At 44.4% G+C, this 15,092-nt stretch overlaps 1 protein-coding gene across 2 annotated transcripts in view; it reads right to left on the bottom strand.

Moving 5' to 3' along the window:
- The window catches only part of LOC308147744 (sodium-driven chloride bicarbonate exchanger-like), a gene marked incomplete at its 5' end in the record, with an annotated part of 34,929 nt that overhangs the window by 13,315 nt on the left and 6,522 nt on the right, over positions 1-15,092 (bottom strand). For both annotated transcript variants that reach the window (XM_080520069.1, XM_080520070.1), the window contains 5 exons: positions 962-1,150; positions 1,934-2,094; positions 2,245-2,386; positions 2,521-2,664; positions 7,149-7,230. In XM_080520069.1, the coding sequence (XP_080376195.1) occupies positions 962-1,150; positions 1,934-2,094; positions 2,245-2,386; positions 2,521-2,664; positions 7,149-7,230 (718 nt within the window). The remainder of the gene's footprint in view (positions 1-961; positions 1,151-1,933; positions 2,095-2,244; positions 2,387-2,520; positions 2,665-7,148; positions 7,231-15,092) is intronic.

Here is a 15,092-nt window from a genome sequence, read left to right as displayed (position 1 = left end):
AGGACAAAAACAAAAAAGTGGAGAGTATCATCATGAATACAAACTTGTCCTTTATGGCCACATTGCATGAATAATTCTGCAGTGCCGCTTATCCAAAGCTCATTCCCAGATGTTAAAAGGTACTGAAAGCTTTAAAGACTTTCAAGCTGTTGCAAACTTAAAAATGATTTCCTTCGCTCCACTTTAAAGTCTCAAAAATAGAACAGCCAGAAGAACAACTGGCAACAGCCAGCTCTAAGATTGCAGAGGTTTCCCTTCATCATTGACTATATATAACCCACTTCTGGCCTCTCATGATAATACTCTCCTCTTTAATGTGTTCTTTTTACATACTATGACTACTGCTATCTCTAGACTTTGGCATCTAGTAGGAGCTCTGGTTGCCTGTGTGGACTTCCTGCTCTGTATCTTCCTGTGAGATGGGATAGTAGCCTTGTGCGAGTGCCTGAAGGACACTAAGACGTTTAGTCTTGGTCTCGCCACAGGACAGGTCTGGGGTCATGTGACGTCTGCTCCTGGAGGAGCTCTGGGGCGATGGCGGGGCGGACAGACAGGACACGCAACATACGCACTGCTGATACGCCTTTCTGGGTGAAGCATTCTGAACAGAAGTCTTTTCATGCACACACTTGGAAGGTTTTACAATTGGATTGAAGAATTCATTTACTGGGTAAGTAAATGGTGCAAACACACACACACACACCAACGCACACACATGCGCAGCACAGCAGACATGGACAAACACAACAAGGAGAAACACAAACAAGAGGAGAAAATGAGATTTCCACACAGCAATAAAACAGTCACAAGTCATGCAAAGGATTACGACATTGTACATAGAAACATGGTGGATTTTGTACACACAACATATATAATCAGGACGAAGAGGAGCGAGGATGGGAAACACTGTCGTCCAGACCACTGACAGGTGTGTGTAGGCAAGTGGGCATGCGGTGCTCACCATTCTTGTCCATGGAGTGAGGCTCCGACTGCTTCTTGCCAATATCGGCGAAGGAGCGTACAATGGGGATGCGGTTGGCCAGCTTCTTGTGGTTTTGGTGGTGGTGCTGTTTGAGCAGGGCCTCGCGGATCCTCCGGCGGGCGTCCTGGCCCACGGGGCCGGACACCTCGTGCTGATCCAGAACCATGTCTGAGGACGCAAGCGTGTGTCACGTGGGGCGCTGCATGGCAGCCAGTGTCGCTAAGCTGATTACTCAAATAAAAGCTGCTGATTTAGTCGTGACAAACCAGGTTGAGTTCAAAATATCTCAGCGGCAGCACAGTTTTCGCCACAATCAGATAAAACATGTTTTTTTTTTTTTTTTTTGCTGACCTAAAAAAACTGAAACACAGTTCCTTTATCCCTGCTAAACGAGGCCACACAGCGCTCTGCATTGTTTCACAGTGACCCCATTGACATGACGGCATTATAAACTCCACAGAACGCCTTTTAAAGGCTGCACAAGATAAACAATGCCGGGCAGCGGTTTCTTTGACTTCACACCCAAAGCATATCTAAGTTCCCCTGCAATCTCATTAAAATGTTTACACATGGATTACCCGCTGAAAAATTTGCGAAATGCACCATTGGACTTTGAAATAGTGCAGTAAATCATCATTTAAATGTACAGACGTAGCATAGATTTAGGGGAAAGTTAGAACTTTACACCTCTAAACTGATTAAATAAATATGTACACATACGAAATATATGGTGCATATGAGAGCGGAAACAGTGCTCTCAATTAAAATGGTCTACAAATGTCAAGCATTATTGTATGTTTGTACTTTTATTCTCTAATATATGCACCTGTCTTTCCAAAAATATGTAGAATTAGAACATGAGAGGCTCCAGAACAGAACCTTGGGGAACTCCGCGTGGCATTTCTGGCCAATTACAAACACGGTGACGCATTTGTACTTGTTGGTTTTCACCTGCTATCTCCTCCAGTGAGTTGGCCCTCATGTCCAGCATCACTGTGCCGTTCATGATGCAGCTGCGGAGCTCAAATAGACTGTGTAGAGACAGAGTGGCGACGTAGGGTTTACTCCATCGCTCGCCGCCGTCTTCGACGTCCTCCTCGAACTTCAGCCACCTGATGGGACGAAAAGACACACAGAGCGTTGGAGCAGCTGCTTGAGTTGAAATTTGTGTTTGGAAACTTTTCGCAGTCAGAGAGAAACAAAACCAAGGTCTCAGGTGCGTCGGAGGGAAAGATGACAGCTGGCCGTCTGCAGCGTCGTACCTGGCCGTCTCCTTCCACTCGGCGTCCTCGCCCTCCCTGAGGCAGATTTCATCCAGCTCGGTGAACAGGGCGTGGGGGATGTGCTCCTCGTCGCCGTCCTCCGTCCCCAGCAGGAACTGCACTCGCTGAGCTGGCGTGTCTGCTGCAGCAGCAACCGAGAAGTTGTGGAACGAGGAGACACGGAGAGAACAAATAGAAGAGACAGAGGATTGAAAATGGGCCATTTTGACTGTGTTGTCAGACGGGCGCCTTTTGAGAGCATACGTGAACACCTACTGTGTGAAGGGGACTCTCGTCCATCTTCAGCTGAGGAGTCCCTCTCCTTGGACCTTTTCCGGTGTCTGTGACCGTGGTGACGGTGGCGCCGGTGCGACCTCCTGCCCAGGGGAACATGTACTCCGATGTAGAGGGTGCGGTGACCTGAGGGGTCACACCAGATTCGTCACAATGTCAATGACTGAGTGTTCCATATTCAATCAAATTGAGTGAAACTGCCACGAAAATTAACTGAGCTGCAAAACACAGTTATGTTTTTCACAGCACACGTTAGTCTGCGCAGATCCTTAACCTCGGTTTCCTTCATTTAGATATTTAATGACTGAAATGCACTAATTTTAGGGGAAAATTAATTTTTGGAGTGGCATGTTATATCCAATCTCCGGTAGGTTTTAGAGTCTTAGTTCAGACCTTATCTCAAAGATGCTATAAATCAAAAACGCATCGGAGAACTCTGTGTCACATAGAACAAAATTGTGGGAAAAGAAATATTGGGACTGATGGGTGATGGGATGCAACAAGAAAAAAAAATTCATAAAGAATTTGTAAACAGTGTGAGAGCATAAACAAAACCAGCTGTGAATTGTAAATGTGCAAAAATGTGACATCACATGGCATCAAATAGCACTTAAAGTTAATCTCCCTTTATTCACTGCAAGGTTAATGGTGTTATTCTCTACATAAATTAGAAAAAATTCTTTAAAAGAGGTTTACATATGTTACCTTTCATAGGTCTCTCAACAAACAATACAAGGTACATGGCATAATGCAATCATTCTATGCTACGAGTTTGTGGAAAATTTGCACAAAAATGCTTGGAAAAAGAAAATAAATGGCAATAAAAGCCATGATCTGAGTCTGTGAACAACGAGAGAAGAGCATCACTTAACAAACTGCTTCCTCCAGGCCCCGCTGTGCCTGAAAGAAAAAAAAAATCTCCTCTTTTGGGATGCTGTAATCGATTCTGGAAGGACTTCAGCCTTTATAATCAGCTATTTTTGTTTTACATTGAGGCGGCTTCTCAAAGGACAGCGTGCAATGTGAGCACTGAGGCCTTTTTCTGATGTGTGTGTGTGTGTGTGTGTGTGTGTGTGTGTGTGTGTGTGTGTGTGTGTGTGTGTGTGTGTGTGTGTGTGTGTGTGTGTGTGTGTGTGTGTGTGTGTGTGTGTGTGTGTGTGTGTGTGTGTGTGTGTGTGTGTGTGTGTGTGTGTGTGAGCGTGGAGCCACAGGGTCAGCGTGAAGATAATCCGAGCCGACTTCCTCCGCTCGACTACTGCTTCCTCCCCGCCCTCCCTCCAGCTTCGGACTCAGACTACGGACACCCTGTTCTTCTTTATACGCCTCCTGCAACATTTGAGACGCCACTGAGGCTGGCAGAGCTCTCAACACCCTACAGATCCATACACTTGGGAGACACAATGCGTGCTGAAATAAGTTGGAAGAGTGATCAATGTTGGATTTAGCCGGATAACAAAAAGATACTCTTCAGCACTGGTGTCCAAACTTTTTTCACCAAAAGTCACATATAGAAAACTATCAATCAACAGTATTCCACTTTTTTTTAATTATGATTTAGTTGACCTGCAGGTCATAAATGGACTCCTCTGCCGTGCATGATTGTAACCATGCATCTGGTTTTAATGATGGCTGTTGCTGTTTTGCTTCATCACAGCTGATTGCATGTCTACCATATCAGACTGCAGGAGTCGTCTTATCTCACAAACTGTGCAGGGGAAGGGACCACACAGGGACATATTTTTCTTCTTTTTTTTTTTTTAAAGTCTGTGATATATTGAGACTGATTGATTGCCACCACACGATTTGAATATGGCTCACCGTCACCACTCACTCCATAATACATAGTGACTTACTGTGACAACTGACTTAAATTCTAGCTTTAAACTAAAAACGTATAAGGGTTTAATATTCTCTAAAGGAGCACAACATAACATGCATGTCAAGCAACATTTAAACCACGATTGCTGCTTCTGACTGTAATTTTCTAGAATTTACATTATTTTAACAGACATATCTTCTAAAAAGACACTAAACTTGATCATAAATCAAAAAACAATCAAGTTAAAAGATACAATCTATACTTATAAAGGACAAAATATGTCATTTATTGAGCTGGAAAAGTTAGAGACAAATTTCTTTATTTTTCCCAGACACAGAGAAACCTTTCCCCAGAGATCACATTCCACTGCTTTCACTTACTCAAATACGTGACTAATGTCATCACAGCGTGCTAATTGGATTGAAGCAATGAAGAGCTATAGAATGAATCAATGGTGGCATCACCGTGTCTGCTTCACCAGGAGGAATCTCGTATCGAGGTTAAATGGGGGGGGCTCATAAGAAAATCAAACTAAATGCCAAAATCTATTTGTAGTGTTCGGTCAGTGCATGTAGGTGCATCCACCCAGAGCAAATCGCTGTTAGAGTTCAGTAAATTATGTATGTGCGTAGTAGAGGGGAGGAAGGGGGACCAGCTCCAGCAAAGGTCCGGATATAAAGCACCTTGCAGCGGGCAGGAGAGGGAAGGCAGCACAGGAAAACATAAAGGAGAGCAGAAGAGCTGAAAGTTCACGAGTCAAAGCAGAAAAAGTGGAGGATTTTTAAAAATAGCTCCCTTCCTCCCCCCGGGCTCGATCTACTGCTGATGTCATAGATTGTCGTCGTTCCTTTCTTCGGCTGCCATGTCTCGGCGGCTTCCAGTCAGTCTCGGCCTGAATTCAGGCAGCGCTCTGTGACGTGCTGGGCTCTGCCGTTCCATATCCTCAAGTCTTTGAGTGTGAAGTCATGTATGTGCTGCTTTAGTTGGCTGCTGCTCCATATTGGCCAGGGGTGACGACACGTTCCGTCCCTTCTTTTTGCTGGAACAGTAAAACCGTGACTGCTCTTTAACTGATATAGGTTTAGTTTAACATGGCCAGAAGCCTTCACTGGAAGATGGAAAGTCATTTCAGGGTGCGAAGACAAAGCTGACCTTCCAAGTTCTCCCAACATCTGGAAAACGGTGGACCTCAGATTGAAACACCAAAATCAGATGCAGTTCCTATGAAGGAGGCCAAGCAAGCGCCAACACAATTCTTAGTCCTGTGATCAGTCTATCGAGCTCAAACCTCCCCAGCAGGGAACGAATGTATCGTCAAGAAAGTCAACAAGTAACATAGGGGAACTCTACAAATAATTTATATAGGGGTGCAAGCAATATCCACAATTCATAGATCCGTCTCAAGCTACCGAATATTCATTGCCATATTTTCGAAACGAAACTCAATAGACAAAATCGCAAGCTCACACTAAGAAAACATTACTATCCCATCTGTAATCAAAGGTCATATGTGTTAACAAGTTCAACATTAAAAAAAAAAAGGATTAATGCGGAATGTCAAGAAGTCAAAACTGAAAATTCAGAATAGTTTCTTAGAATTTCAAACATCAAACTGCCTGAATAGATGTAATAGTGAAGCATCAATTCACCCTGTGTAACAGTGGTTCTGACTGATACGATCTCTGGAACGCAATCATGGGCAGAAGGCAAAATATTGGTGAAATATTAGAATTTTTCCAACTTGGAATTGGTTAACATCTAGCTTTTTAATGCCTTGTCTATATGCATATTAATTAAAATTGACTGAATCAAGCAAAACACTGTTTTCTCTTCACTCTCCGTGCTATAGAAACAGCTTTATTACAGTGATTACAGGCTTTCGTTGCACTCGCAGACAGCGAGGAGGCTGATGTTGCCGCGCAGCCGCGGCGTTGCCACGGCGGCAGACAGAGAGGCAGTCATTATGGGAACCATCATCCAGGGACGGCGGTCCTCCAGATGAAAGTGGCACCCCGATGCAAAGTGTCACAATCAAAGAGTCACATCTTTTGCGACCCTTGTTGCTCGGAAACCGGAGCCAGCGGAGACAGACGGGGAGAACAAATTCGACTCGGGGTTAAAATGTACTTTGATTGTGTGCCAACACTTTCTATCACCTGAGCAATACAAGATCCAGATCTCTGATCTTTACCATTTTATTATTCATTTATTTTCCCCCATTTGTTGTGCATGAAATCGACTATGCAGGTTCACTGTTAGCTGAAGCTAATGTCCTAACAATCACTGTTTTAATAAACTTGTGTTTAGAGGGTAAAAGCACCTCAGTAATCCTCATCCAGCATGACCATTCGCCTGCATGGTCACTGCAGCCTACAAACTTGTGCTATAATAACACAGATGCGGCTTTAAAAATGATGGGAGTCTGTTTTGGAAAGAAAAAAAAAAAGAAAGCCCCTTAATAACGGTGTGTCTTTCAAGCTGATTTCTTTGTTTATTTGGGTGCAGAAATAGGCATCTCTGTCCCTTTCATGACGTCTAAAATGCTGGCGGAAGCAGCTGCGTGTAGAAAAGCGCGCTCGCTCTTTGATGCTGTGCGACTCACATCAAAACCTCATACCCTTTTGTCGTGGTTTGGACAAGTGGGCAGACGAGTTTCCTGGCGGCTCTGAGATCTGCCGTTGCTGAATTTGGTAGGCAAGACCCGAGTACTGCTTTGGTGATGGATGATTGGATGGATAGATAGATGGATGGATAGATGGATGATTATTGAGCCCTCAGCTCAAGGTGTTACCTTCGAGCTCTTCCTTCTCAAAGTTGGTGTTGAGCATGGAGCGAGTGCCCCCACGGTCCACCACCGCCTCCTCATCAGTCCTCTGCAAGAGACACAAGCAGACAGGTCAACATTTTGTAGGGTTTAGTTTTTTTTGGACATTTTTATGTTCCTACTTTTTGCAGACTTGCATTTTTACATAAAATTGTTTGTCGATGAACAATTGTGAACATTAGCCATGCCTGAATCAACAATACATTTCCCAAGTGGCACCTGCCAATCTCAATAGCCCCTCCCCCACGACACCCCCCCCCCCCCGCCCCTCGAGCACTACAAGCAGTTATATAACAACACAGCGTCGCCTCGTCTACCCTCTCATTCGTCGTGTGGAAAGATGTGTCCCTAAATAAATACACTTTATGAGGATAACTTCCACCGACCGTCACCATAGCAACAAAAGGCAGCATTTAAAAAAAAAAACCACGCTCATCTGAGTGAGTGCCAGATTACGCGGCTTCTGAGTCACGGTTTAAACACAAATGCTTCATCGTGCGTAAGCTTTAAATCATTTAAATGCTCCATCACCCACACCTCGCACAACATGGGCTTCTGGTGAAACTGGAGCACGCTCAGTGTGTAAACTGGGAAGAAGCAGCAAGGTGATAATAGATGCAGTGCAGTGTTTGGTCTGGCCGTTCTTGGCTGTAAATACAGTTATCAGCCGTAACATTCTGACCACTCGCATGGTAAGTGATGAGTGGGATGTATTGGGCAACATTTTGTCTCCATAACTGATGTAAAGATTGAGTAAATTCACAGCTAACCAAATGTTTATGCCTATATGACACGATGAGAGCATCTGTGAGGTGGGTCTGATCTGCAATGGTCAACACTGATCAAAAGTGGACTCTTGTGGAAGAAAAGAAAAGAGATGAATTACTGGCAGGCTGTTTTCAGCTGCATCGTCAGTGTTGGTTCTGTTAAAAAAAAAAAAAACATCCTACGCTGACCCCCGTTCATCCATAAGCATTGAAACTGGACCATGGATCAATGGCGGTCTGACCTGATTAGTCAGGGTGCATCACCAGGTGCATGGTTTACCTGAAGATGCATCATGGGATTGGGTTACACCAGCAGGGGTAATCTGATGCTTTGGACAATTTTCGGTTGGGGTCCCTTGTCTTGGGTTTTGACACTGTCACAGACCACCTATACACTTGTATTGCCTCTTGGCCTATTTCAGCAGAATGAGGCCCTTTGCCACAAAACAACATTGGTTTAGGAATGGTTTAAGGAACACACAACAAGACTTGGATGCACGAGGGAAAACAAACATTTTGTGGAAAAGGCACAGAGAAACAAGACACATCTGGCAACAAACAGAGAAGGAAAACACTAAGGCAAAGCAAAAAGATACTGTACTGAACACACAGAGGCAGAGAACATGAAACCAAAGTAGAAACTAAAACCAGAACAACATGAAACACAAGGACACTGGGAAGCATGAAAACAGGGCAAAACACGAAACCAAAAGATTTGTCCCACTCAAAGTCATCAGATCTCAATACAGTCAAGTAAATGACCAAACAACGTCCAGTATTTAAAGGATCACCTGCTATCTTGGTGTCATGAGTGCACAGTCAGTGGTCGAGTTACTGTGTCAGGAGGATCTATGCCATACAGGGTCCAGTCAATCAAAATTCATCCATTCAATATACAGACTGGATCTCTGAAGACTCCATCTTAAAGCTCTGCAGTATTTCGCTTAAACGAGGCGCCGCAGGTATCAACTCAGGGTCACTTCAGTAATAGAGCGGTGGAACGGACAGTTAGAGCGTCCCTGAACAGAGAGAGACTTCCTGCTGCGGTTCTTATCAGATACAAAACCTTCACTTCCCAGGGAGTCAACACCTCCAGGCCGCGAACACCAGAACAAAAAGTTGTCATGGCGACGCCTCCTCCATCACCTTCTGCCTTTCTCTGCCTCAGACTCGCTGTCCCCCCGCCATCTGTGTGTGTGTGTGTGTGTGTGTGTGTGTGTGTGTGTGTGTGTGTGTGTGTGTGTGTGTGTGTGTGTGTGTGTGTGTGTGTGTGTGTGTGTGTGTGTGTGTGTGTGTGTGTGTGTGTGGTCTCATGTTCATTGTGGAGCTTGTTCGTTCTCCAGACGTCCTCTGGAAGTTTGCTGCAGGTCGTCTCTCTGAGCATGACTCCCGCTGCAGAGGTCACTGCGCTCATTAGCATTAGTCATTTTTTTTTTGCCCGGTGGTTTCTCCCACCTGAGTCCCACGTAATAAAGTCATATGATAATGCAAAATACTGGTGACAAACACATTATGATACATTCTTCAACATCGATTTACCTGATGCAGTAGCTGTAAAATTCAGCAATCAACAGTACTTATCATCACGGCAATGTGACTACTATTAATATAGATTATTCAGAAAGTTGATTGATCCTTTTTTTCTCCTTTCATTCAAGTAACGGTTAAAATACATACTTCGCTGCACTTTATGAGATTGAAAAAGACAAAAACAATGCAGTAGGTCAAGTTGAGGCTGAGCTACAACCTCAAGCACCTTCTGATATGATGATTCAAACTGTGTGGAGGGTCTTGAAGCATATTTACACTTAAGATGTGACTGAATTAAAATACATGGCTTGACTGATACGTGGCCAACTATTAACAATATACAGGTATTTTTATCAGTGTCCAAACCAATATGTTAATATCTATTATTAATTCATGCACGACTCCTTATACAACACTGGCACGTTCACTGGCATCAACACTCCTCCCAGCACTGTGTGTATTTAACTCCACATCCAGCCGTTGTGTTCAACGTGACCAGAAAAGAAAGACAACAGCCGAAGCACCATTATTCATCAGCACGCGGCCTGGTCAGCCCTCAGCAGGACCCAAAGAGCTCCTCCAACCTCTTTCCTGGAACTAATACCTTTTTTTTTTTTTTTTTTAAACAACAACACATAATTAGGACCACAGTTTTATGTGGACAACATTAAATAGGATGAGGCACATAGTGTGACAAGAGAAACTTGCTCATCAATCTCTCATCCTGCCAGATTAAGCAAAAGCGCGCGCACACACACACATGGACGACCATGTGAGGGAGAAGCCAGCGCGTCGATGGAGAGCGTGCACAGATGCTGAGGGCTGGCAGAGTGGGCTTTACTGTACATAGGGACATGAACAGAGCCCCTCCCCTTGTGTGCCGCCTCCCCACAGGCCCCGATGAGGACTCATCATCGGGTCTCTGTAAACAGACTTGCCTCAGTTTGCCCTGACAGATGGTTAATGGTAATCTGACATGCTCTGACATTTTTTTTCATTGTGGTAATTTAGGCGTTGCCCATGCCTCCGCGTTCAGAGTCACCCCCACCGAAGCTGCTGAAGGCCTCTAATAACACGAGCTCGTCTCTGAACTTTCTGGGGTTTCCTGCCGCAGTGGCGGCAGCAGAGACGTGAGCGATTGTGACCGGCCCGCCTGGAGGAATGACGACTCCAGGCTGACACCGCCGGCTGGCCCACCGGCCCCCCCGGGGAAACTCCCTCAGTCTGAATAACACGCGGTGTCTCCCCTGCTCACGACCTGGGGGAGCTCGTCTGAACAGCGCGAGTCAGCAACTTTAAAGCTTCAGCTCGAGTACGACCCGACAGCAGCAAGAGAAGAGTTTTAGAAAACAGGGTGTGGAATGGTCTCCGTCTATCACACGGTGTCTCTGAGGGATCTGCTTTATAGCTGCCGTACTGCAGTGGCCACTGCGCCAGGCGAGGAGTAACCTTTTTATGAGCTTCTGCCTGAAAGCAAAAGACAGTGTCGTCATATCTCAGATGGAATGCAGGAAGTTTCAGATCAGCTTTTTTGTTCTATTAGCGAGGTCGATCACTTCGATGGGGGAGTCCAGACCAAACCTGTGATGCTCAGAAAGCCATAATGTCAGTCAGCACTATTCTTTCAATTCCTTCAAAATATTGACAACGTGAGACACTTTACACCTGTCACTAATTTTGTTCAGAGAGGAGAAAGATTATAGGCATCAGATTCTTTCATCATAAACTCCCAGTATATGAATCTATCGTTGACTGTGTGTCAGCCAACTCACTTCTAATTTTATGGACTTGAAAGTGTTTTAATCTTTCAAATATGGCTCGGTTGGACATTAAATTGTAAGGTGAGACACATGGAATTTTCCACTGTCCACAAGTCTTTGTCTTCACTGTAGTGTTATAGCTGATCTCAGATCACACAGAGAGGCTGCAGTATTTCTTCACAGCAATCATCACTGCACTGTTTGTCTTGTTGCCAACAGATGACCCTGAGCTTTGAATGTTGGAAAAAAAAATTAATAATAATTTTGCATTTAAATAAACCTTTTCAAAGCAATCCTGACATAATATTTGAAATATTATGAGAACAGTCTCTGGTTTAAAGCTGTTACCAGGGAAAAGCACAACAAAGTCAGTCTCTTTTAAGGAAGCTGTCTGCAGCGACCATCCACCTCAACGTCCAACCTTCAGTGCCTCACATACGATACCTTTACATGTTGCCTCAGGCTGAGATGACAGCAAGTGAGAGTCATCCCCTGAGCCTGGCACATAACATCAGAGATGATTCAGAAATACCCCTTGAAATGTGAAAGCAGATGTCACATTTTGGAAAACAATGTGACGTCACTAAACATGACCTGCTTTAAAAACCAACCAACTGACGATCTGTCGCCACTTCAGAGTGAGATCGCGACGGTTTGAAGCAATTTTATCCTTATGTGAAATCTGAACTAATGATCAATACTGGAGTCACTAATCGGCTATAGGTGCTCCATAGAATGCAAACAAAATCTGATTCAAGTATTGAGGACCTTTCTGACTTTGCATGTTCCCCCGATGCATGAGTGGGTTATTTCCATATACATTCGCCCACGATTGTGACAGATGGATATTAAAATGCACATGTTGTGGATGATTGACTGTTTTCCAATGTATATGAAATCCAGACTGATGCTATGCCTCAAACAAAGCTTCGCCCCGCTCAGTATGACAGATGAGCCTGAATCGCCTGCCTGCAGGTCCCTGCTGCTATTTATAGACGCCGGTTTCTCTGCCTCATGTTTCTGACCCCACACCAGCGCGGAGAACTGCATCCCGGCTCGCCAATCTGGGTTGAGATTAATCTGCCAGCCTTTATGGCGGGATAAAGCCCCGTCCCTGACCACGGGATCAGTGATGGAGGGACCGGTACGGCGCAGAGAATTAAGTCAGCCGTTTCCCGGTTGGCCTGTCAGAGGAACGGGAGCGAGGCGCACGTGACCGCCACTCCTGGGGAGTCAGGAGGAGGAGGAGGAGGAGGAGGAGGAGGAGGAGGCGGTGGAGGAGGCGGTGGAGGAGGGGCAGACATGTAACCAGGCATGATGTACAGTGACGCACGGCTGCAACATGAACGTATATCACGTCGACATTCATTCACCTTGAAGATATGTCTCATCTTTCCAGCATAGGTTGAGTCTGTGCATACGCACTTTTATACACTTGTTCAAAGCAGCAGGCACAGGCTGTACTGTACAGGCGTGCTAATGCACACAGTGATGACAAGGGGAGGAGCAGCGTGGTCGACTGAGCAACACGCTGGGGAAAGAGAGCGGAAAGGCTTCAGGCATGGACACAAACCAACGACCAGCAGGATGTCCTAATGTCACATGTTGTTATGTGTGAATGTATGTGCAGGCATGAGCGCAGTGAGGGTGAAGCTGAGCATCGTGACCTTCAGGAGAGAGCGCCGACATTGTGGTTCAACTGATTCTGATTCAATGCACAGCAGCCAGACCCTAGCATTCGCACGCGCATCCATACATCCGTGTTCAGCAAGGACTGCACAACAGGAGCTGCGCAGAATACAATTAATCAAATATATCCATGTATTCAGAGTAACCTTGGCATGAATACAGCATTTATTCTGTCTAGCACAGTCAAACAGAGCTTTTAGCCTTGTTGTGCAGATCATTAAAGTGTCCCCTACAGCTTCTCCAGAACTACCGCGCAATCACTCTCACTCATTGACATTAAAGGACTGCCAAATGTGTAAATTTACACTCCAAAACAAGACAGCTGATGACAGTATTCAAGCCATAAAATGTACATAAATCCAGTAATCTGTTTCATAAGTCTTTATATGTCCCACATTATATATATTCTTTCTTGAGCATGTTCTATGTTGATAATCATTTTTAACTGCATAATAGCAAGGTGTGTCTTTTGTTGCCACGTCTCGTATTACGAGTTGTGTTTCAATGAATAAAGTTGACCTTTTTGATTCACAATGGCGTGTCACACTATACTGTGAATGGAGAGCATGGGGACTCTGGGTGTGGTTTCAGGTGAGCCAAGAAAAGCAGCAGCTATCGTGTTTGTGTGTTCCAAATGTCGCTAAATCCTCACCACAGATTTGCAAAGTGAGCCTCTGCCACAAAGCACGTATGAAAACGGAAATTATCACTGTGGCCAGAAACAACAACAGTCAATCCTTCAGGTTCTCAGATGTTTAAATCTACTTTCGACTGATGGCAAACAAGCGTCCTCATACTTAAACCAGCTGTTTGAGAAGGTGGATTTTACTGCTACGTGCTCAATGGCTCGAATAAAAGACATTTCAACACTGTTATTGAGGACACCTTGGCCTAGAAACGAGGCGCCTCTGAGAAAACTTGCAGCCCCCCCAATCGCTGGCTGACGACTTCTGATGAACACATTTCCTTGGATGTCTGAGCAGGTAATTTACAATGACAATGTACTTGAGTTGGAGTCCTAATTTAGGATCAAACCAAAAGTACGCAGTTGATATTTTCGAAGAGTGTCTGAGTAATACAATCAGGACTAGCTGGAGCTGCTGAAGATGCATTGCATGTCCACAACATCTTGCATTTGTGTCTTGTTGTTGTGATACGGTCTAAGAATAAACTCAGCCAGAGGTGTAAGTGACCTGCTTGAACTCTGAGGACATCCTGCTCTAAAAGCACACACATCTTACTCTTCCAGCTCCACGTCAGCTCCCTGACGCACTTCACTTTCCTCCTGACTCGGTCCTCAGTGTCACTGAGCAGTTGGAGGTGAATGCAGCTGAACTGAAACTCTCAAAACGACAGCTCAGTCAGCGTTTTGTAAAGCTGTAATACAGGTTGTCATTTGATGCGCAGCCTGAAGCTGTTGCAGAGACAAATAGTGGAAAATTGGATTTTGCCTACAAATTCTATAATAATGCTGAGTTAAATCTGCTTTTTTTAATTCCTCAAAGGCAAATCAAACTAATCATAACTGAGCCCGATAGTGCTGTAAAGTTTAAACTTCTCAGAATATAGCACACATTATCTGCGACAGTCCAGTTTTTTTTCTATTGGAGACAACAATTTTGACACACAAGAAAAGAGATGATTCACTATTGTGGCCAGAATTTTCTCTATTATGGCTGTTATGGTGGCCTTGTTACGAGATCAAAAATAAAACAGGGCACTTTTGAAATGTGTGATGTTATGAAAAGGATTGGCAGTAAGTGGAAAAACTCACTGGACTTTTGTGGAGATTGCACACGTTTATAACGCGTCTTGAATTGAAAGGACAGCTCCAATTCTTTTACCATTTTCTTTGCACAGGTTTTACACAGCACTTTCACATTAAATGTTGCACCTGGACCTCGCACACTTGGACTTATGGTTGTAATGATGGCCAATTTTCAAAATGTGATTGCTTACAGTGTGTTTTTCCATCACATACATGTGAACAGAGGCAGGCTGTGACCAGATACCAGGCTGTGAATTTAAATTGCTAATCATATGGTCAAACACCAATCCTGTGGTGTTTGAGTTACATTAACTTGAAAAAACGACCGCCACCCATGAAAATGTTAAAAAGTTTGAACTTTTTAGCCTTTTAAGCTTCTTTGATCATCAACATAATA

This window comes from Blennius ocellaris (genome assembly GCF_963422515.1).
Source record: "Blennius ocellaris genome assembly, chromosome: 24".
Classification (NCBI taxonomy): Eukaryota; Metazoa; Chordata; class Actinopteri; order Blenniiformes; family Blenniidae; genus Blennius; species Blennius ocellaris.
The sequence above is the reverse complement of the archived record's forward strand: the minus strand, read 5'-3'. Positions and strand labels throughout refer to the sequence as shown.